Consider the following 22,192-nt stretch of genomic DNA (forward strand, 5'->3'; position numbering starts at 1 on the left):
CCAGCATTTACTGTTGGAGCTAGGAACACAAGCATTTGGTTAGATATTACTGCACTGTTGGAGCTAGAAACACAAGCATTTAGCTACACCCGCAATAACATACATATGTGACAAATAACATTTAAATTATTATGAAGGTCACTTGTGTAAAATGTACTTTCCACACTCATCTTTTGACATTGCTTATGCATATTCGGTGGCCTGACTGCATCCAGACTTGGAGCTTGGAGTGATCAGATGACAGAAGTCACATTTAGGTGCCAGGTGTAACTGAGGCCATAGATGCTCCATATCCATTACTGTGTTTGAGTGTTTTATATAACACGACTAAATGTGTTTCTTTCTGTGTTGCAGGGGCAGTCAAGAAATGGAACGGCAAGGCCACAGAACATGACATAAGCAGAGCTGTGGAAGACCACCTCAAGCCCCTGGTAGAGCCGGGGGTGGTGTTTACCACTCCACCAGCAGAGCTGTGGGAGACCACCTCAAGCCCCTGGTAGAGCCGGGGGTGGTGTTTACCACTCCACCACCCCTTCAGCAGGCTTGAAAAGTGGGATTGAGACTGATTTTCATACCAAGATGGACCAAGAGTCTGTTGATTGGTCAGTCATTGGGTTAATTTGTTTGGCAATATGTTCAAATCAAGCTTAATTTATACAGCACATTTCAGACATGGATGCAACACAGAGGCTTCACAGGAAAAAAACAATGAAAATAAAGAGATATTTAGTACAAACTTAAGAGAAGAAAAAAACCCAGAAGAAAAACAACTGAAAGACTAATGAGCATTGTAAAGAAATGCCATTGATTAAAATATTAACAATGTGATGTTTTATCCAACCCAAAATATAACTTGTTTTTTAGGAGGGGCTCTGAAAGACAGTATGGAGGTGTCCACTGAAAATTGACTAGTAACAACAACTGGGACATAAAAGACACCAACCATGAGACCCACTAAATCTGCCCAAGAAGAGGAAAACAAAAGAAAAACCCACACTTAAACTTAAAGACAGGAAGCAAACCAAAAAGGTGGCGCAACTAAAGGTGTTGACACTCCACATCTATCAAGACAACTGGAGCACTGGGCCAGACACTCTTAAATAGAACCTGGACCAGCTCAGGTGAAACACCTTCCCATTAACGAGATGGACAAGCCAGCACAGGTGTAACACATACTGACTAACGAGGTGACACCAATCAGTGCGTCCAGCGTGCTATAGTAACACTTTCCAACAAATAGATCCTATATTTTTTCCCTAAAACTCACAAGCTTCTAGAACTCTCTTCTTCCTAAAACTCACTAAGTTCTAGAACTCTCGTCCCCTTGGAACAAAATAAATTGTGATCCATGGCAACGCACTGGCTAAACGCAAAACTTGTTGACTGCCCACCCTTGAGACAATCAGCAACCAACACCTGCAATATCCGTAATAACTTTCCACCTTACTGCGGAGCTTCTCTCTCTTTTCAGGGTTCACTCGATAGGCATGTTGTTGCATCGGGCCCAGTCCCCAATGTCAAGCATTTGGGTTAGCACATCTGAGAATGAATCCTGATATTCTATAAGAAGGGTAACAACGTCAATATAATTGTACCCAAAAATGGTCAGCTGGTTGCATAAATAATTATGATTACTAAATGTTACATAATTGTAAATATGAAATATCAAAACCAAATGTACACCCCTTTGTTAATATGTATTGGCAATAATTAACTTAAGGGTGAGGCATGGAATAATACAACATGTATATTTTGTCAGGCTGGATGTTTGAAATATGAGGTGATTTGAGTGATGCTTCTTCAGTAGTGGAATAAAGACAATTAGCATTTGAATGTTGTCAATAAATACTGAAGGGATGTTGAAAATTGATTATAGACCAATTTATTATACTGTTTTCATGTGTGTAACACAAACATGATAGTAAAAAGCTTTAGAGAACCTTACATACCATTTTGGGGAAAAAATGTACTGAATCAGATGGCTCATTCATCACAAAGCCCACTACTTTTATGATTTTTTCATTGGCAAGATTATTCAACAAACGCTGACACTACACATCCAAGTATATCTGATCAAATTATGAAAGACAAGCATTGTAATTTAGAATTTCGTAAAGTCAGTGTGGAAGAGCTGAAAAAATGATTGTTGTCTATCAACAATGACAAGCCACCGGGGTCTGACAATCTAGATGGAAAATTACTGAGGATAATAGCGGACTATATTAGCACTCCTATTTTCAGTATCTTTAATTTAAGTCTACTAGAGAGCATGTGCCCTCAGGCTTGGAGGGAAGCTAAAGTCATTCGACATGTGCTATGCTCTGCATAGTTAGCTCCAGGTAAAATGTTGCACTTATTCAGCCATTCTGTGACCAAAAACAAGCTACATATGGACAGTACCAAAATAAACTGACTCTGGAAATGACAAAGCGCCTCGTAACCTTGCTGGAAATGGGACAAACGGACCCCTTCTGTGGTAGTAGACTGGGACGATTTGTAATCAAATCTAATTCCCAGGAACGGGGTTCAAATGAACCACAGAGACTGTGTGGGATAAAAACATGGCCGTGTCCAACCCTGCTTGTTCCCTCGACTCCACTACCAACCACCAATCTCCAACAGGGTCCTTAACCTGTATCACTAGACACCTCATAGTGAGCTACAGGTAGGAATCAGCAATTAATCCCAATAATGAGCCACCTATGGGAGGGGTAACCCTTTGTGGACAAATCTCTCAACGTATTACTGCTACCCTGGGGAGATTGATACACCCCTTGCACATCGGCTCCAACCCTCGTCGGATGTGGCAGGGCTTGCCACAGACTACAAAGGGAAGCACAGCCGATAGCTGCCCAGTGACACGAGCCTACCAGACGAGCTAAATTACTTCTATGCTCGCATTGAGGAAAGTAACACTGAAACATGCATGACAGCATCAGCTGTTCCGGACGACTTTGTAATCACGCTTGCCGCAGCCGATGTGAGTAAGACCTTTAAACAGGTTATCATTCACAAGGCCACAGGGCCAGACGGATTACCAGGACGTGTACTCCAAGCATGCGCTGACCAACTGGCAAGGGTCTTCACTGACATTTTCATCCCCTGTCTGAGTCTAATAGCAAGATGTTTCAAGCAGACCACCATAGTCCCTGTGCCCAAGAACACTGAGGTAACCTGCCTAAATGACTACCGACCCGTAGCACTCACGTCTGTAGCCATGAAGTGCTTTGAAAGGCTGGTAGTGGCTCACATCAACACCATTATCCCAGAAACCCTAGACCCACTCCAATTTGCATACTGCCCCAACAGATCCACAGATGATGCAGTCTCTATTGCACTCCACACTGCACTTTCCCACCTGGACAAAAGGAACACCCATGTGAGAATGCTATTCATCGACTACAGCTCAGCGTTCAACACCATAGTGCCCTCAAAGCTCATCACTAAGCTAAGGACCCTGGGACTAAACACTGAGCACGCCCCCATTCTCATCGAAGGGGTTGTAGCGGAGCAGGTTGAGAGCTTCAAGTTCCCTGGTATCCACATCCTTGGTGTCCACATTATTTGAAGCAACAGATGTGCTGGAATGTGAACAATATAGATGGAATGACAACAATATAGATGCTACTTTGAAAACACAAACTCTCACATCTTTCACAGCACAGAGCGAGGGAGTCCAGGGATGACTGGAGGAGCAATGGAGGAAGCATTGTGGAATTCTCTTGGCGTGAATACAGTTGGTGAGACTGAGTGGACGATGGTGAAGAACAGTGGAGTGAAAAGGGCTAAAGTTGGTAATGAACAGCAGTTTAGGGTCGGAGTGGGAATCATCAGCAAGGATGTTTTTGTGGGTGACCTGTTAAATGGTCTCAAAGATGGTGAAGGATGAATTGGGTAAAGTGGAATCGGTTCGAGTGACCAGGAGCGGTATGATACTGATTGTGTGTCAACAGCGCAAAAGGAGAAAGCTTTGTGTGGTATAGGTTAACCTTTCTGGGATGCATGGAGGAATGGGCCAAAATACCAGCAACAGTGTGTGAAAACCTTGTGAAGACTTAGAGAAAACGTTTGACCTCTGTCATTGCCAACAAAGGGTATATAACAAAGTATTGAGATAAACTTTTGTTATTGACCAAATATTTATTTTCCACCCAAATTTGCAAATAAATTCATAAAAAATCCTACAATGTGATTTTCTGGATTTTTTTTCTCATTTTGTCTGTCATAGTTGAAGTGTACCTATGATGAAAATTACAAGCCTCTCTCATCTTTTTAAGTGGGAGAACTTGCTGACTAAATACTTTTTTGCTCCACTGTATGTGTATAAGAACAGAGCCAGTGCTTATGGAAGTTGATCCTTTCCGCGGACTGACACGGCTTCCGATATTTTGTATTAAAAGCCTTTATTGAATTCACAAGTTCTTGTAAGTGTTATATTTGTAAAACGATTTTCCACGACAGAACATACTGCTGTAAAGATATGCTATGCGTTTTGTAAGGATAGTGTAGCTAACATAACGTGTAACGTAACTTATTTGAAAAGTAATTACTTTATTGCATTGCTCAACATTTGTCAGAATTATTTAAAGCAGTTCATTTGTATTCGCTCTCTCGTTGGACTTCGGCTGCATATTTTCCCCCATTTTCTTCAAATCTGAAAATGTTGAAGCCACAACCATTTCCTGAAGAATTGCATTATGGGCCCTAAAGTACTGCGTGTATACTTCGTATTTCGGCAAATTTAGTACGACATCCGGGAACTTTTGGCATACTAACTACATCATACTATGACCAATAAGCAGACTATATACTCTGATAACATCACAAATAGTGCAGTTAGTATGAGTATTCTAACACAGCTCAGGACTCTGGGCAGCCATTTTGTTTGTTTAAAAACTAGGTTGCCCCTTTACAAAAGCCACACAACAATCAACCAATCTGCAGTTCAACCAATAACAAAGCTGTAATTCCACCACTGTTTTGGTAATAAGATGATGGATGGGGCTGGAGAAATGTAACTGGTCTCTAATTCATAGACAGACCGATGGATACAAGGACTGACCATCCATGATATCAACATTATAGTTTTAACCATGTTGAGGCTATACAGTGTTGATTTACATTGTTTCTAAACATTGGAGTAAAAAAAGCTTATTTGGGGGTCTGATGGGGTAAAAACAGTTGAAATAAGCTCATGAGGCATGTGTTATATTCTTCAAGAATCAATGGCTATAAATAAATAATTTAAAGTCAAAATATGGATGTAGCAATTGCACATTTCCCCTTTAACACCAAACATCAGTTCAACAACAGCAGAGTTTGTGCTTCTGTATTTAAGACAGTACTTACGAGTGTTAATCAGGGAACGGTTTCTCAAAACCATCTTATGGCTAAATTCATCGTTAGAACCATCGGACACCTTAAGATGCGTTTGGGAAACCGGGCCCAGATATCCAGGTCCCTCCTCTTCTTCCTCCTCCTTTTTCAATGTAACAGTCATCTCTTCCTCCTCCTCTTTCACTCCATAAACTTCATCCTCCTCTCCTTTTACTGTAACATCCTCCTCCTCTTTCACTCTGAACGCTTCCTCCTCTTCTTTCACAGTAACGGCCTCACTCTCTACTTCTTGTTTTACTGTGATATTCTCCTCTTTCACTCTGAACGCGTCTTCCTCTTCTTTCACAGTAACGGCCTCATTCTCTACTTCTTGTTTTACTGTGATATCCTTATCTCCTTTAGCAGGAGAGTAGCTTAGTGACCGCATGGCCGGGGATGTTAGCTAGGCTAATGCTAACTTAACCAGCCCGCTAGCTGACTAATAACAACACCGTAAATATGAAATTAAATCGGATAACTAACTAGTCGATAGAAGTGGGTTTAAAACACAGTGGCTAATATACACTAAAGCGTCTAAAGAGCTTTATTGGTTCGGCTATTTTGTCTAGCAAGCTACCGAGGTGGCTGACTGACTGTTGTTGCTGCTGCTAAAAGAAGCGTTCCGTCCACTACATTTTACGTCACACCAGCAGCATAACCTTAAATTCCTAGACCGCCATCTGCTGACTGGAATGGGTAACGCAGTTGAGTAAAATGTATATTTTATCTTCAGACAACAAGTTAAAGTGTAGGGAGCATTAGTTTTTACTCACCAGTGTAACAATACAGTGTGGTCAAAGACTTAGTAAGCTAGTTGTAGTCACGATATGGTTACCTATAAGTACAAACAGTTATGTTTTTGCGTTATTACATATTTTTTAAAACTTATTTCGGGAAATCTTCTAAACTACCCACAATGCACTATTTCCCAAGGTCATATGGATGATCTACTCTGTGCTACTGAGTTTGTATGCCAGTGTAACGGTGTAATGAAGCTACATGTTTTAAATATATTTAATCTTTATTTAACTAGGCAAGTCAGTTAAGAACATATTCTTATTTACATTGACGGCCTACCCCGGCCAAACCCTAACCCAGACAATGCTGAGCTAATTGTGCGCTGCCCAATGGGACTCCCAATCATGGCCTGTTATGATACAGCCTGGATTTGAACCAGGGTCTGTAGTGACGCCTCTAGCACTGAGATGCCATACCTTAGACCGCTGCGCTGCTCGTGTGTTTACATTACACTCGGTGTAATACACTCAGTGATAAAAGTATTGGATTCTGGGTAATCCACAGCAGGTTTTTGGAGAATTTGAAAATTGAGTGGTCCTGGGATAGAAATGTATAAAGTTGACATTACATCATAAAATCCACGTTTTAAATCATACATTAGCAATTTATGTTTTAGGAACTACTGTTGTTGGTTTGGTGTCAAGTAAGCCTCTCTTTATATGTTATTTGCCAAATCTCAGTTTTCCATGTGGGTTTTATGCTAAAGTTCCCTCTTTCAAGTTGGTATCTAACTGGAAAATGCATCTTCTTTAGGAGTGCTATTTTTACCCTATCGACTACTGATCATTCATCCACACTGTGTGTCTCATCAATGCAGGTCATTTATGACAAATGTATAAAGTATATGTTTTATAAACTCATGAACACCAGACAGTTTATCAGCCCGGTTTTGTTAGTTTAGGTGTATTATACTTCGTCGCCACCAGAGGGGGACATTTAGTCATTTTCCAGGTTAATTTGATATATTTTGATAGTAAAATGGATGACAGTTTATTCTGATGTAGTGAATATGAGACACATGGAAACAATTGAATCATTTATTATAGTAAATTATGAATTAGTAGGAATGGTTAAATCCACTATACGATCACAATGACTTTGATAGACACTTCAATAGTTTTATTAGTATATTATAGGGCAGATTAATGTAGAATTGCTGTGGGAGTGCTATTTATATCCCGTCACTACTGATCATTCATCCATACTGTGTGTGTCCCATCATTGCAGCTTTGGAAATAAATGAACTATCCATCCATTGCTCCTTCCTGTGTTGACTCAGTGACTTGAGAGACCAGGAAGGTCACACTAGCTCGATAGGTTGATATCTAGCTCAAGCTTCACCTCATGCTTTTCATGAACTGTGTGGTTGTGTTATCTAGTGGGAACCTGTTAGCACGGTGGGCTCTGGTGACTTCTTGCCGTGGGCTCAAGACGACAGAGGAAATCAACCTACTTGCTCCTTTTTGTTTTGTCAACTTTTCGATGGGGATGTTATGTTTGATACCGGAGGTACGAGGCCTTGAAAGCATTAAACTTTAAAGCAGTGTGCTGATGCCTGTATCACTTTATCAGCAGCACGTCATCAATGACGTCTGAAGATTCATTTCGTCGATCAACCACCTGATTGGTTTGGTATTGGGCTTGTTCGACACTGCTGGCGACTGCCAACTGACTGATCTACAAATTACCTTACATCATAAATAACTACTCATTACTATTGAAGCAGTGTGTCACTTTATCAGCATTGATCAATGACTTCTGAAGGTTAATTTTCTCCCATCATTCTGTTTGTCTCTGATCTTTTGATCTGCAAACACGTTTAGGTTTTGTTAGTTTGGTTCTAAATGGTCTCGGTGCTGGTTGGCTACGCTGGTTAGGCTAATAGCTAGTTGGCTAAATAGCTAACGTTAGCTGGTTGGCTACGCTGGTTAGGCTAATAGCTAGTTGGCTAAATAGCTAACGTTAGCTGGTTGGCTACGCTGGTTAGGCTAATAGCTAGTTGGCTAAATAGCTAACGTTAGCTGGTTGGCTACGCTGGTTAGGCTAATAGCTAGTTGGCTAAATAGCTAACGTTAGCTGTTGGCTACGCTGGTTAGGCTAATAGCTAGTTGGCTAAATAGCTAACGTTAGCTGGTTGGCTACGCTGGTTAGGCTAATAGCTAGTTGGCTAAATAGCTAACGTTAGCTGGTTGGCTACGCTGGTTAGGCTAATAGCTAGTTGGCTAAATAGCTAACGTTAGCTGGTTGGCTACGCTGGTTAGGCTAATAGCTAGTTGGCTAAATAGCTAACGTTAGCTGGCAGGCTAAGATAACTGCATATAGCTAACGTTAGCTGGCTGGCTAAGATAACTGCATATAGCTCATGTTAGCTGGCCGGCTAAGATAACTGCATATAGCTTATGTTAGCTGGCCGGCTAAGATAATTGCATATAGCTAATGTTAGCTGGCCGGCTAAGATAACTGCATTTAGCTAATGTTAGCTGGCTGGCTAAGATAACATTCTTTGATATTTGGTTAGATGGCGTTTTGTATTTTCAAAACGTTGGTTTACTTTAAATCACATCCTTGATCCTCCTCCTCACATGTTGTGCAAACGATTGGTTTAATTTGAAGTTCTACATTTTGTTAGGATTTATGTTTATGCACTATAGCCTGTTAGCATATTGTTTGAAGATTAATATTGTTTTGTTACACACACACAAACAATACAGATGTGTAAGGACTGACCAACACAGGCCATAAAAGCTGTGGTCAGTCTGGAGAGGGGAGGGGTGCATCACTCTAGGCCAACCAGGGGGGTTGAGAGACTGTTCAGTACCATATTAGGAATTGTTTGAGTGAAGAATCAAGGGGAGACACAAGACGGAGCTACTCTACCCAGCAACCAGATGTGGACAAAGAAAAGCGCTCAAGGTGCTTGGACATGGTGGTGATACAGTGAACCCGTATATACGAGAATTTCATTTACCGTTTATCGTTTGAGTTTAATTAAAATACTTAAAATATATTCGGTGACTCTGAATCACATTTTGTCCTGATGCCAGAAATCTCTTTACATTTGAAGTTATTTCTGTTGTAGTTTACATCATAGGGAATAGGCTGGTCCTCCATTTTACTTTACACCTGACTTTGGCATTCTTCTAAATTCTGATTGGTTTAATGTAATAACTCCAAAAATAGAACAGTGAGGTGTAACTTTGCATTGGGAAAAATATTTTATTTTATCTTTTTATAAACAATACAAAACATACAAACGACAACATCATACAAACATTAACTACATCACACCTTCCCAGGCCCACTAGAACACACCTCCATCTCCATTAACTACATCACACCTCCATCTCCATTAACTACATCACACCTGCCCAGACCCACTAGAACACACCCCCATCTCCATTAACTACATCACACCTCCATCTCCATTAACTACATCACACCTGCCCAGACCCACTACATCACACCTCCATCTCCATTAACTACATCACACCTGCCCAGACCCACTAGAACACACCCCCATCTCCATTAACTACATCACACCTGCCCAGATCCACTGGAACACACCTCCATCTCCATTAACTACATCACACCTGCCCAGACCCACTAGAACACACCCCCATCTCCATTAACTACATCACACCTGCCCAGATCCACTGGAACACACCTCCATCTCCATTAACTACATCACACCTGCCCAGACCCACTGGAACACAGCCAGCGCATTCATCAGCACCATTTTTTTTCTCTCCGTTGCCAACTCACTTTCAACTTTTAGATAATAAAGCATTTGACCTTTCTATTGAATTAACAACAGAGTATTGGTTGATTTCCAGGTTTAATTAAGTATAATATTTAAGATGATTTATGAGAAACGTATCGTCCAACTCTGGGGTATCTCACTGCACCCTCAAATGCCATGTTTTGAAATATACAGACAGACAGATTAAAAGTAATTTAACATTGTATAACTGTACTTCTGACAGCCAACTTTCTAAATCCGCCCATAACTTTATGACGTCATAACATTCCCAGAAGGATTATTGAGTCATTGTTAGTTTTACACTGAAGACATGACTCTGCCGTTGTGCTGTAGAATTTGTGAATTTTGTCTCTTGTATAATAAGGGACTATCATTTGTCCCAACATCACAGGCCACAGACTTTGATGCAGTTAAAGACTTCCAAAAGTGTTTCCGCAGTTTAAGATCAACTGAGTTTTTTAATGGGGTTTCTCCCTGTGCACCTGCCAATGTAAATCCTTTGAACGAGACAAGTTACCAGACAGGACATATTGCTAATGTTCTTCCCATTAATAACCTGAATGACAATTAACTTGTGGGCGGTGGTGGTGATGACGTCCTATTCGATAACGTCGTCCATCGGGATTCCCCAAAAAAGAAGACGCTCTGGATTGATCACTGGAGTCAGATGTGAAGGAGGAGGTTGATCATCAGGAGTCAGATGTGAAGGAGGAGGTTGATCATCAGGAGTCAGATGTGAAGGAGGAGGTTGATCATCAGGAGTCAGATGTGAAGGAGGAGGTTGATGATCAGGAGTCAGATGTGAAGGAGGAGGTTGATGATCAGGAGTCAGATGTGAAGGAGGAGGTTGATCATCAGGAGTCAGATGTGAAGGAGGAGGTTGATCATCAGGAGTCAGATGTGAAGGAGGAGGTTGATCATCAGGAGTCAGATGTGAAGGAGGAGGTTGATCATCAGGATTCAGATGTGAAGGAGGAGGTTGATCATCAGGAGTCAGATGTGAAGGAGGAGGTTGATCATCAGGAGTCAGATGTGAAGGAGGAGGTTGATCATCAGTGAACCTCTAGGATTGTGGCTGGGCTGGCGTTTACACTTCCAGCTTGGTCATATATTTTGATTCACTGAATGTTGATACTGTGAAACTATGTTATATATTTGTACCTCCTGTTTCATGAAGTGATGTCACAAAGTATTGCCCCTATATACACAGTGCATTCGGAAGTTTTCAGACCCCTTCACTTTTTCTACATTTTTTTACATTACAGCCTTATTCTAAAATTGATTAAATCTTTTTTTCCCCTCATCAATCTACACACAATACCCAATAATGACATCACAATACCCCATAAGACATCACATTACCCAATAATGACATCACAATACCCCAAAATGACATCACATTACCCAATAATGACATCACAATACCCCATAATGACATCACATTACCCAATAATGACATCGCAATACCCCATAATGACATCACATTACCCAATAATGACATCACAATACCCCAAAATGACATCACATTACCCAATAATGACATCGCAATACCCCATAATGACATCGCAATACCCCATAATGACATCACATTACCCAATAATGACATCACAATACCCCATAATGACATCACAATACCCCATAATGACAAAGCAAAAACAGGTTTTTATAAATGATAAATGAAAAAATGTTATTTTCTTTCAAAAACATTTCTAAGTGACCCTAAACTTTTGAACGGTAGAGTACATCTACATGATGTATTGTTACACCATGTAGTAGCAGTATAGACCTAGTCTGTTCATTATATACATCTACATGATGTATTGTTACACCATGTAGGAGCAGTATGGACCTAGTCTGTTCATTATATACATCTACATGATGTATTGTTACACCATGTAGGAGCAGTATAGACCTAGTCTGTTCATTATATACATCTACATTATGTATTGTTACACCAAGTAGGAGCAGTATAGACCTAGTCTGTTCATTATATACATCTATATGATGTATTGTTACACCATGTAGGAGCAGTATAGACCTAGTCTGTTCATTATGTACATCTATATGATGTATTGTTACCCCATGTAGGAGCAGTATAGACCTAGTCTGTTCATTATATACATCTACATGATGTATTGTTACACCATGTAGGAGCAGTATAGACCTACAGTAGCTAGCTGCTAATTTAGATGTAGTATAACTTAATGAAACTGCCTTAAATATGCTGTGGTAAAAAAAAAATATTCGCACTAATCAATCAACACATTCCTGTCTTTGTATGTCTCAATATAATGGTATTATTTAATTAAATCCATTTAAAATAATCTTTGTCTGAAAATAAAATATGATCCTCAACTGCGTTTCCCCTCCAGTCAGCAGACGGCGATGTGCGTCTTTCAGGCGACGCTGCCAGCGTGACGTATAATCTAGTGGACGGTTCTTCATAAACAGCTCGTCAACCACCTCGGTAGCTTGCGAGCCAACATAGCCGAAAGATTCAAGCTATTTATACGCTTTCGGTGTATATTAGCTACTGTGTTTTCGACACACTTAGGTCGTATCTACTTGTTAACCTATTTAATTTAATATTACGTTATTTTGTATTAGTCAGCTATAGTAGCTGGCTGGTTAAGTTAGCACTAGCCTAGTCGCTAATGATAGCTAACTAGCTAACATCCCTGAACATGAGCTCACTAAACATCTCCCCTCTCGTTAAAGAAGAGGGGGTCTGCTGGACGGAGAAAGAAGCTCTGGAGCTGAACATTGTCGTTAAAGAGGAGAAGGAAGAAGAGGATGTCACAGTGAAACAAGAAGAGAAAGCCGTTTCAGTGAAAGAAGAGGAAGACGCGTTCAGAGTGAAAGAGGAGGAGGAGGATGTTACAGTAAAAGAAGAGGAGAAGGATGTGAAAGAGGAGGACGCAGTTATTGGTGTGAAAGAGGAGGAGGTTGGAGATCTGTTTATCACCAGTAAGTACCGTCTCTGCAGTCGTTGAACCAATATGCAGTAAAGGGGTTCTACACTTTAATGTTGTTCTGTAGGAATGGCTGAAGCTACACTGTAACGTGTAGAACATCAAGAGTGGACCATCAACAAAACGTTAACAATTGATCAAATGCATCCAATGACAATGCCTGAAATACTGTAGTCCTCAATATCTCCTATTAGATTAGCCCAATATGTAGTCTTAAAGGGGCAATCAGCAGTTGTTACATCCATTTTGGGACTTATACATTAATGACAGGTACCCATTGTTTTTTTGAAGAATTCACTTATAAATGCCTCATGAGCTTAGTTCAACTGTTGTACCCCATCAGAACCCAAAATAGGAGCTTTTTTTACTCCAATGTTTATCAGTAAATGTAAACAAACACTGTATATCCTGAAACCATGATTAATCGATTTATTTGAGTCTCAAGCATTTCTAAAACATTTTAACATTTTCATTTAATTATTTAAAAAAAATCTAATTTAGTAACGTAACAAAATGTGTAAAAAGGGAAATGGTCTGAACTTAATGAATGCACTAGGGCCCTTTCGATTGGTAGAAATGTTATAACGTGTATTTTTCCATATATAGACACACCCCATGTGTTTTAATTAAATCAACTATATGTTCTGAACTGGTCTGATGCTTTAAGCACGCTGTTTGATTAAATAATTAAGACACACAAATGACTCGGGAGCCAGAGATCAAGACAGCCTAACCATCAGAAAAAAACTCTTCCTCCTCCTGCTGCTGCTGGCCTTCGTCAATTTTGATGTTATGCTCCTATAGTTTCTGGTAATAAGCTACACCAGCAGTCGGCGACCTTTTCCATTCCATCCATCCTTTGGGTTCCTTTTGGCAAACTCCAAGCAGGCTGTCATGTGTATTTTACTGAGGAGTGGCTTCCGTCTGGCCACTCTACCATAAAGGCCTGATTGTTGGAGTGCTGCAGAGATGGTTGTCCTTCTGAAAAGTTTTCCCATCTCCACAGAGGAACTTTGGAGCTCTGTCAGAGTGACCATCAGGTTTTTGTTCACCTCCCTGACCAAGGCCCTTCGCCCCAAATCGCCCAGTTTGGCCAGGTGACTAGGAAGAGTATTACATTTAAAAATGATGGAGGCCACTGTGTTCTTGGGGACCTTCAATGCTGCAGAATTGTTTTGGGACCCTTCCCCAGATCTGTGCCTCGACATAATCCTGTCTTGGAGCTCTACGGACAATTCCTTCGACCTCATTGCTTGTTTTTTTCTCTGACATGCACTGTCAACTGTGGGACCTTATATAGACAGGTGTGCCTTCCAAATCATATCCAATCAATTGAATTTACCACAGGTGGACTCTGAACAAGTTGTAGATACATCTCAAGGATGATTAATGGAAACAAGATGCACCTGAAAGCAATTTTGAGTCTTATAGCAAAGGGTCTGAATACTTATGAAAATAAGGTATTTCTGTTTTTTACCTGTTTTCACTTTGTCATTATGAGCTATTGATGACACCCCTCTGAAACAAGATAGCCTAACCATCAGAAAAACCTATTCTTTAGCCTACTCCTCCCGCTGCTGCTGGCCTTCGTAAATTCTGATGTTATGCTCCTATAGTTTCTGGTAATAGGCTACACCAGCAGTCATTATGCTCCTATAGTTTCTGATAATAGGCTACACCAGCAGTCGTTATGCTCCTATAGTTTCTGGTAATAGACTACACCAGCAGTCGTTATGCTCCTATAGTTTCTGGTAATAGGCTACACCAGCAGTCGTTATGCTCCTATAGTTTCTGGTAATAGATTACACCAGCAGTCGTTATGCTCCTATAGTTTCTGGTAATAGGCTACACCAGCAGTCGTTATGCTCCTATAGTTTCTGGTCATAGACTACCCCAGCAGTCGTTATGCTCCTATAGTTTCTGGTAATAGTCTACACCAGCAGTCGTTATGCTCCTATAGTTTCTGGTAGTAGGCTACACCAGCAGTCGTTATGCTCCTATAGTTTCTGGTAATAGGCTACACCAGCAGTCGTTATGCTCCTATAGTTTCTGGTAATAGTCTACACCAGCAGTCGTTATGCTCCTATAGTTTCTGGTAGTAGGCTACACCAGCAGTCGTTATGCTCCTATAGTTTCTGGTAATAGATTACACCAGCAGTCGTTATGCTCCTATAGTTTCTGGTAATAGGCTACACCAGCAGTCGTTATGCTCCTATAGTTTCTGGTAATAGGCTACACCAGCAGTCGTTATGCTCCTATAGTTTCTGGTAATAGGCTACACCAGCAGTCGTTATGCTCCTATAGTTTCTGGTAATAGGCTACACCAGCAGTCGTTATGCTCCTATAGTTTCTGGTAATAGGCTACACCAGCAGTCGTTATGCTCCTGTAGTTTCTGGTAATAGGCTACACCAGCAGTCGTTATGCTCCTATAGTTTCTGGTAATGGGCTACACCAGCAGTCGTTATGCTCCTATAGTTTCTGGTAATAGGCTACACCAGCAGTCGTTATGCTCCTATAGTTTCTGGTAATAGGCTACATCAGCAGTCGTTATGCTCCTATAGTTTCTGGTAATAGGCTACACCAGCAGTCGTTATGCTCCTATAGTTTCTGGTAATAGGCTACAACAGCAGTCGGCAACCTTTTCCATTTGGTGCCAATTTCTCTGACCATTTCTACTGATCTGGTGCCAGTTAGGATTTTCATATTCCCATTTTACTGGAACAGTTTCATTTAATTTATAATAGTAATAATAATTATAATAGTCTTTATCTCAACATCATTATCTGTGATTAATCTACATTCTATCTAAATGAAAATTATAAAAATCTAAAAGTAACTTTTATTGCCGTTGCCAACTATGTAAAAATAGCCTACATGAAACCAACAAACAAAAACATTTGCAGCCTGCAGGTAGAAAATATCCCGATTTAAAAATAAAATTAAAAATAAAAAAAATATTACATTTTTTTAAAAATTTAAATTTAAAAAAATATCCTATAAATCACATTGGCTGCACATGGCCTGTCAACAACGAACTTGAAACATTCTATCAACTATCAACTGGGTCTTCTGAAACTTGCAACATTGTATAAAATATTCTGGGCCCTCAGTTTCCCGCGCCAGTGAGTTCTGGACAGACACATCTGCCGTCTATTTGTGCAAAGGATAAGAAGTAATCAGGTATTTTATAACATTTCCACTGGATCAGAGCATTACATTTTTCCCTTTAATGCTGAGTGGTTATCGAAAGGGCGAGAGCTGGAAATAATTTACAAATACTTTGAGCAACTATTGTCATTTGTAGTGGATTCTAATAAGACTTTGTTTACCTGCTGTTTGAGGTGAAGAAAAAATTAGTTGGAGAAGCTGAATATTTTTTTTTTTTTGAGAATCTCCACAACTCATTAGTGGTGGTGCGTTAAGACAATCAGAAATACAATCAGACATCCCCAAATAGGCACATTTATAGGCCTACATTTGTGCTCAGTCCAGGTTGACTAGTCCTACTTCTATATGTGTAATCAGGTGTGCGTCCTTACTCAACACTGACAGGAGTGTTTCAAACAAAAGACAATGAATAAATTTGACAAAAATTGACAAAACTGACGCATCTTGCGGGGTCAGGTCTGGGTGATCTGCCATGGGCTGTTTCATTTAGTATTCGTTTGGGTCGGTTGGGGAATGATTGTATTTCCCCATAGTATGTTCTACCGAAGTTGACCGACTGAAAGGGAGTGTAACTTTGATTATAATTACACTTCCCTGAAGGAGGGAAACGAGGTATAACACCTGTTTGGCCACACGCCTTCCTGGGTCGGTGAAGAGCGGTATTAAATTGAAGGATTAAATCCAAACCTCACGCTCATCACCTGTGGAAGGCTGGGCTTCCAGCGAGGCGTGAATTTGTGATAGTATGTTGTACCTAGTTTCCCTCCTTCAGGGAACAGTAGTTATAGTCATAACGTTACGCTTGTCATATGTTGAACTTCAACTTAAATACGGGATCTTGCTGTCGGACAGTTTTTTTGTATTCTGAAATGCACTCGAACTACGTCACATTTAGTGTCTCTTTATGTTACGCTAGGAAAACAAGTTTTCATGGGCACAGAAACACTAAATAATTTCAGAGTTTGCTAAATCCAATGGTTTTTAACAGAGTCATCTTGTAATCCAAGACGGCAACCCGCCTCACCCATTATGATACGGATCTGCAATTTTTTTTAGACCTTATAGCTAGAACCTCCATCAGCAGCTAGCCATCAGAAGCTAATTAGCTACTAGCTATTTAGTCATTGTTAGCCACTGCTAGCGGCTTTTACCTTTTTAACTCAGACACCAGCCGCTTTTAGCCTGGATAATACCTGCCAGTCTGCACAGCGCGATATCAACCCTGAGCATATCGGACTGTTTTTCTCCACTACATCACCGTATTCCTGCCGTAAGCTCTGGACCATTACACCGGATAATCGCAGCTAGCTAGCTGCCACCGAGTGGCCCAGCCCCGAAGCTAGCCTTGAGCCAGGCCCATCTCCCGGCCTGCTCAGTGGACCCTATGATCACTCAGCTACACAGCTGATGTCTCCCAGACTCTTCACTAAGACGACTAGAAGCCACTACATCACCGGATTCCTGCCGTAAGCTCTGGACCTTTGCACCGGACGCACTGGAGTGGCTATAGTGGCTAATTCCCTTGTCCCGACGCTAGCACCAGTTAGCCTCGAGCCAGGCGCATCTCCCGGCTAGCATAGTAATGACTACCTAACGGCTTCCCTAGTTCATATATTGCTGTTCACTGGACCCTATGATCACTTGGCTACATAGCTGATGCCTGCTGGACTGTTCATTAATCACGGTTCTCCATTTTGTTTATTTTGTTCAGCCACGCTCAAGGTACTAAACGATATCATAACCGCCATTGATAAAAGACAATACTGTGTCGCTGTCTTCATCAACCTGGCCAAGGATTTCGACTCTGTCAATCACCGTATTCTTATCGGCAGACTCAACAGCCTTGGTTTCACAAATGACTGACTCGCCTGGTTCACCAACTACTTCTTAGACAGAGTTCAGTGTGTCAAATCGGAGGGCCTGTTGTATGGACTTCTGGCAGTCTCTATGGGGGTACCACAGGGTTCAATTCTCGGGCCAACTCTTTTCTCTGTATATATCAACGATGTTGCTCTTGCTGCGGGGTATTCCTTGATCCACCTTTATGCAGACGACACCATTCTGTATACATCTGGCCCTTCTTTGGACACTTTGGACACTTAACTTCTTGGTGACAGGAGGGCAGTATTGAGTAGCTTGGATGAATAAGGTGCCCAGAGTAAACTGCCTGCTACTCTGTCCCAGATGCTAATATATGCATATTATTACTAGTATTTGATAGAAAACACTCTGAAGTTTCTAAAACTGTTTGAATGATGTCTGTGAGTATAACAGAACTCATATGGCAGGCGAAAACCTGAGACAACACCAACCAGGAAGTGGGAAATCTGAGATTTGTAGTTTTTTAAAGCTTGGCTTACCGAATACACATTGAGATATGGATAAAGTTGCACCTCCTACGGCTTCCACTAGATGTCAACCGTCTTTAGAAACTTGAATGAGGCTTCTACTATAAAGGAGGGGCTCATGAGACCTCTTTGAGTCAGTGGTCTGGCAGAGTGCCTTGGTCTCATGACGCGCGCTCCCGACAGAGTTACCTCTAGTTCCAGTGCTTTTCTTCAGACAAAGGAATTCTCCGGTTGGAACATTATTGATGTTTTATGTTAAAAACATCCTAAAGATTGATTCCATACATCGTTTGACATGTTTCTAAAGGACTGTAACGGAACTTCTCGAGTTTTTGTCTGGACGAAGTGCCTGCGCCTCATGAAGATGGATTACTGGGCTGAACACGCTAACAACAAGTGGCTATTTGGACATATGAGTGTTTTCTATCCAATACTAATAATAATATGCATATATTAGCATCTGGGACAGAGTAGGAGGCAGTTCACTCTGGGCACGCTATTCATCCAAAAGTGAAAATGCTGCCCCCTATCCCATAAAGGTTAACAAACCTCCAAATGAGCTTCAATGCCATACAACACTCCTTCCGTGGCCTCCAACTGCTCTTAAACGCTAGTAAAACTAAATGTATGCCCTTCAACCGATCGCTGCCCGTACCCGCCCGTCCAGCATGACTACTCTGGACGGTTCTGACTTTAGAATTCCAGACTCACATTAAGCATCTCCAATCCAAAATTAAATCTAGAATCGGCTTCCAATTTCGCAACAAAGCCTCCTTCACTCACGCTGCCGAACATACCCTCGTAAAACTGACTATCCTACCGATCCTTGACTTAAGTGATGTCATTTTCAAAATAGCCTCCAACACTCTACACAGCAAACTGGATGCAGTCTATCACAGTGCCATCCGTTTTGTCACCATATCCCTATATACCACTGCTCTCGTCGGCTGGCCCTCGCTACATATTCGTCTCCAAACCCACTGGCTCCAGGTCATCTATAAGTCTTTGCTAGGTAAAGCTCCGCCTTAACTCAGCTCACTGGTCACCATAGCAACACCCACCCGTAGCACGTGCTCCAGGAAGTATATCTCACTGGTCATCCCCAAAGCCAACACCTATTTTGGCCGCCTTTCCTTCCAGTTCTCTGCTGCCAATGACTGGAACGAATTGCAAAAATCACTGAAGCTGGAGACTCTCCCTCACTAACTTTAAGCATCAGCTATCTGAGCAGCTTACCGATCGCTGCAGCTGTACATAGCCCATCCAATTGCCTACCTCATCCCCATGTTTTTTAAACTTTTTTTGCTCTTTTGCACACCAGTATTTATACTTGCACATCATCATCTGCACATCTATCACTCCAGTGTTAATTTGTAATTACTTCGCTACTATGGCCTATTTATTGCCTTACCTCCTTACTCCATTTGCACACACTGTATATAGACTTTCTATTGTGTTATTGACTGTACGTTTGTTTATCCTAAGTGTATGTAACTGTTGTTTTTTTGTCGCACTGCTTTGCTTTATCTTGGCCAGGTCGCAGTTGTAAATGAGAACTTGTTCTCGACTGGCCTACCTGGTTAAATAAAGGTGAAATACAAAGAAATCTTAACTTTATTAGCAACACCCAAATGTATACTGTCATTAACGCGGTTCTTCAATAATTACACATAATTCTTAATACTGTAGCAAACATTTATATTAAGCAGGACATTAAAACGAGCCTTACAATTATAATCCAAAAGTAGTGTGAAGTGTACTCATAATCAACCTGGAAATAGAGGTTACTCCCCTGAGTTTTCCCCCATTCACATTCAGAATACATTGTGAAAAACTAAAAGCTTTGCTCACCATTTTTGCTCCAGGCAGATATACTACATCCATAACTTGTGGTTTCCTCATTAGCAGATATACTACATCCATTACTATCGGTTTCCTCATTAGCAGGGAGGTGTTTCTGCAATCAAATTGTGTGCGCATCGCCCTTGTGCCGCAATTTTATTAAACACAGAAAGGGGCCTATATTGGAGACCAAAAGTCGTCTGGCACACTGCTTAGAGTTTCAACAACATGAATAACTTATTTTGAGTCTACAATCATTGATGTTACTACTAAAATATGACTATTCTTGCTCATTTTAAGACAATTGTCAAATAATTTTAACATTCATTACAGACGTCAATTGTTGTACAACATCATGGCTACGCTGTTGGCATCACCTTTTACAGTGGATTTCCACTGTTGTGGGCCTTTAATCATCTGACTTTGTTGTTCACACAGGAGAGATACGGGACTATCGTGGATCCTCTGGGGCGCCTCAACAACCTCATGATGCTGACGAGGCAGAGAAGAGTCTCTCCAGATCAGAACGCCTCAATAAACACCTGCAGAGATCCACAGGGAAGAGAACTCACTGCTGCTCTGACTGTGGGAAGAGATTCACCTCATCAGGCATTAAAATTCATCAGAGAATCCACATAGTGGAGAAACCTTATAGCTGTGATCAATGTGGGAAGAGTTTTACTAAATCTGGCTCTCTGACAGTACACCAGAGAATACACACAGGAGATAAACCTTATAGCTGTGATCAATGTGGGAAGAGTTTTGTTACATCTAGCAATCTGACTATACACCAGAGAACACACACAGGAGAGAAACCTTATAGCTGTGATCAATGTGGGAAGAGTTTTGTTACATCTAGCTATCTGACTATACACCAGAGAACACACACAGGAGAGAAACCTTATAGCTGTGATCAATGTGGGAAGAGTTTTACTACTTCTGGCTATCTGACAGTGCACCAGAGAACACACACAGGAGAGAAACCTTATAGCTGTGATCAATGTGGGAAGAGTTTTTGTCAATCTAGTGATCTGACAGTGCACCAGAGAACACACACAGGAGAGAAACCGTATAGCTGTGATCAATGTGGGAAGAGTTTTACTACTTCTGGCTATCTGACAGTGCACCAGAGAACACACACAGGAGAGAAACCTTATAGCTGTGATCAATGTGGGAAGAGTTTTACTACTTCTGGCTATCTGACTTTACACCAGAGAACACACACAGGAGATGAACTTTATAGCTGTGATCAATGTGGGAAGAGTTTTGTTAAATCTGACCAGCTCACAGTACACCAGAGAATACACACAGGAGAAAAACCCTTTAGCTGTGGTCAATGTGGGAAGAGTTTTACTACATCTGGCTCTCTGACTGTACACCAGAGAACACACACAGGAGAGAAACCTTATAGCTGTGATCAATGTGGGAAGAGTTTTGGTCAATCTTGCCAGCTGACTGCACACCAGAGAACACACACAGGAGAGAAACTTTATAGCTGTGGTCAATGTGGGAAGAGTTTTGGTCAATCTAGCCAGCTGACATTACACCAGAGAACACACACAGGAGAGAAACCTTATAGCTGTGATCAATGTGGGAAGAGATACTCTGGTAAAAGATCTCTGATCAAACATCAGAAAATACATGAAGGAGTTTTTTCATGATATCAATGAAATAATTAAATAATGTCACAATGTAGATTATTTTAACATTGTAGTAGGAGTATTTTAATGAATGTCAATGTAGAACCCTAAATGTTTGCCCCCTGTTCAATTGATTTTAGCCTCAGGGAAAAAATCCAGGCTCTGAATTGAAAGAGTTATTATTTATGTGATTTAACAAAAAGTGACTAACAAAAAAGAGTTGTGTTACACTTACCATGTTGGTGACCCACTTGAATCACAATGTAGCTAGCTGTTTACCACGTTGG

The 22,192-nt window shown here is 41.0% G+C and overlaps 1 protein-coding gene across 5 annotated transcripts in view; it reads left to right on the plus strand.

The window, feature by feature from the left end:
* The window catches only part of LOC139546522 (zinc finger protein ZFP2-like), a 415,728-nt gene that overhangs the window by 91,016 nt on the left and 302,520 nt on the right, over positions 1–22,192 (plus strand). For 2 of the 5 annotated variants that reach the window (XM_071355074.1, XM_071355092.1), the window contains exon 2: positions 20,704–22,097. The exons of the other annotated variants lie outside the window; for them this stretch is intronic. In XM_071355074.1, the coding sequence (XP_071211175.1) occupies positions 20,704–21,926 (1,223 nt within the window). In that variant the 3' untranslated portion in view covers positions 21,927–22,097. Of the gene's footprint in view, positions 1–20,703; positions 22,098–22,192 lie in introns of those variants that run through there. 5 annotated transcript variants of the gene reach the window in all.

This window comes from Salvelinus alpinus, chromosome 2, assembly GCF_045679555.1.
Source record: "Salvelinus alpinus chromosome 2, SLU_Salpinus.1, whole genome shotgun sequence".
Taxonomy (NCBI): Eukaryota; Metazoa; Chordata; class Actinopteri; order Salmoniformes; family Salmonidae; genus Salvelinus; species Salvelinus alpinus.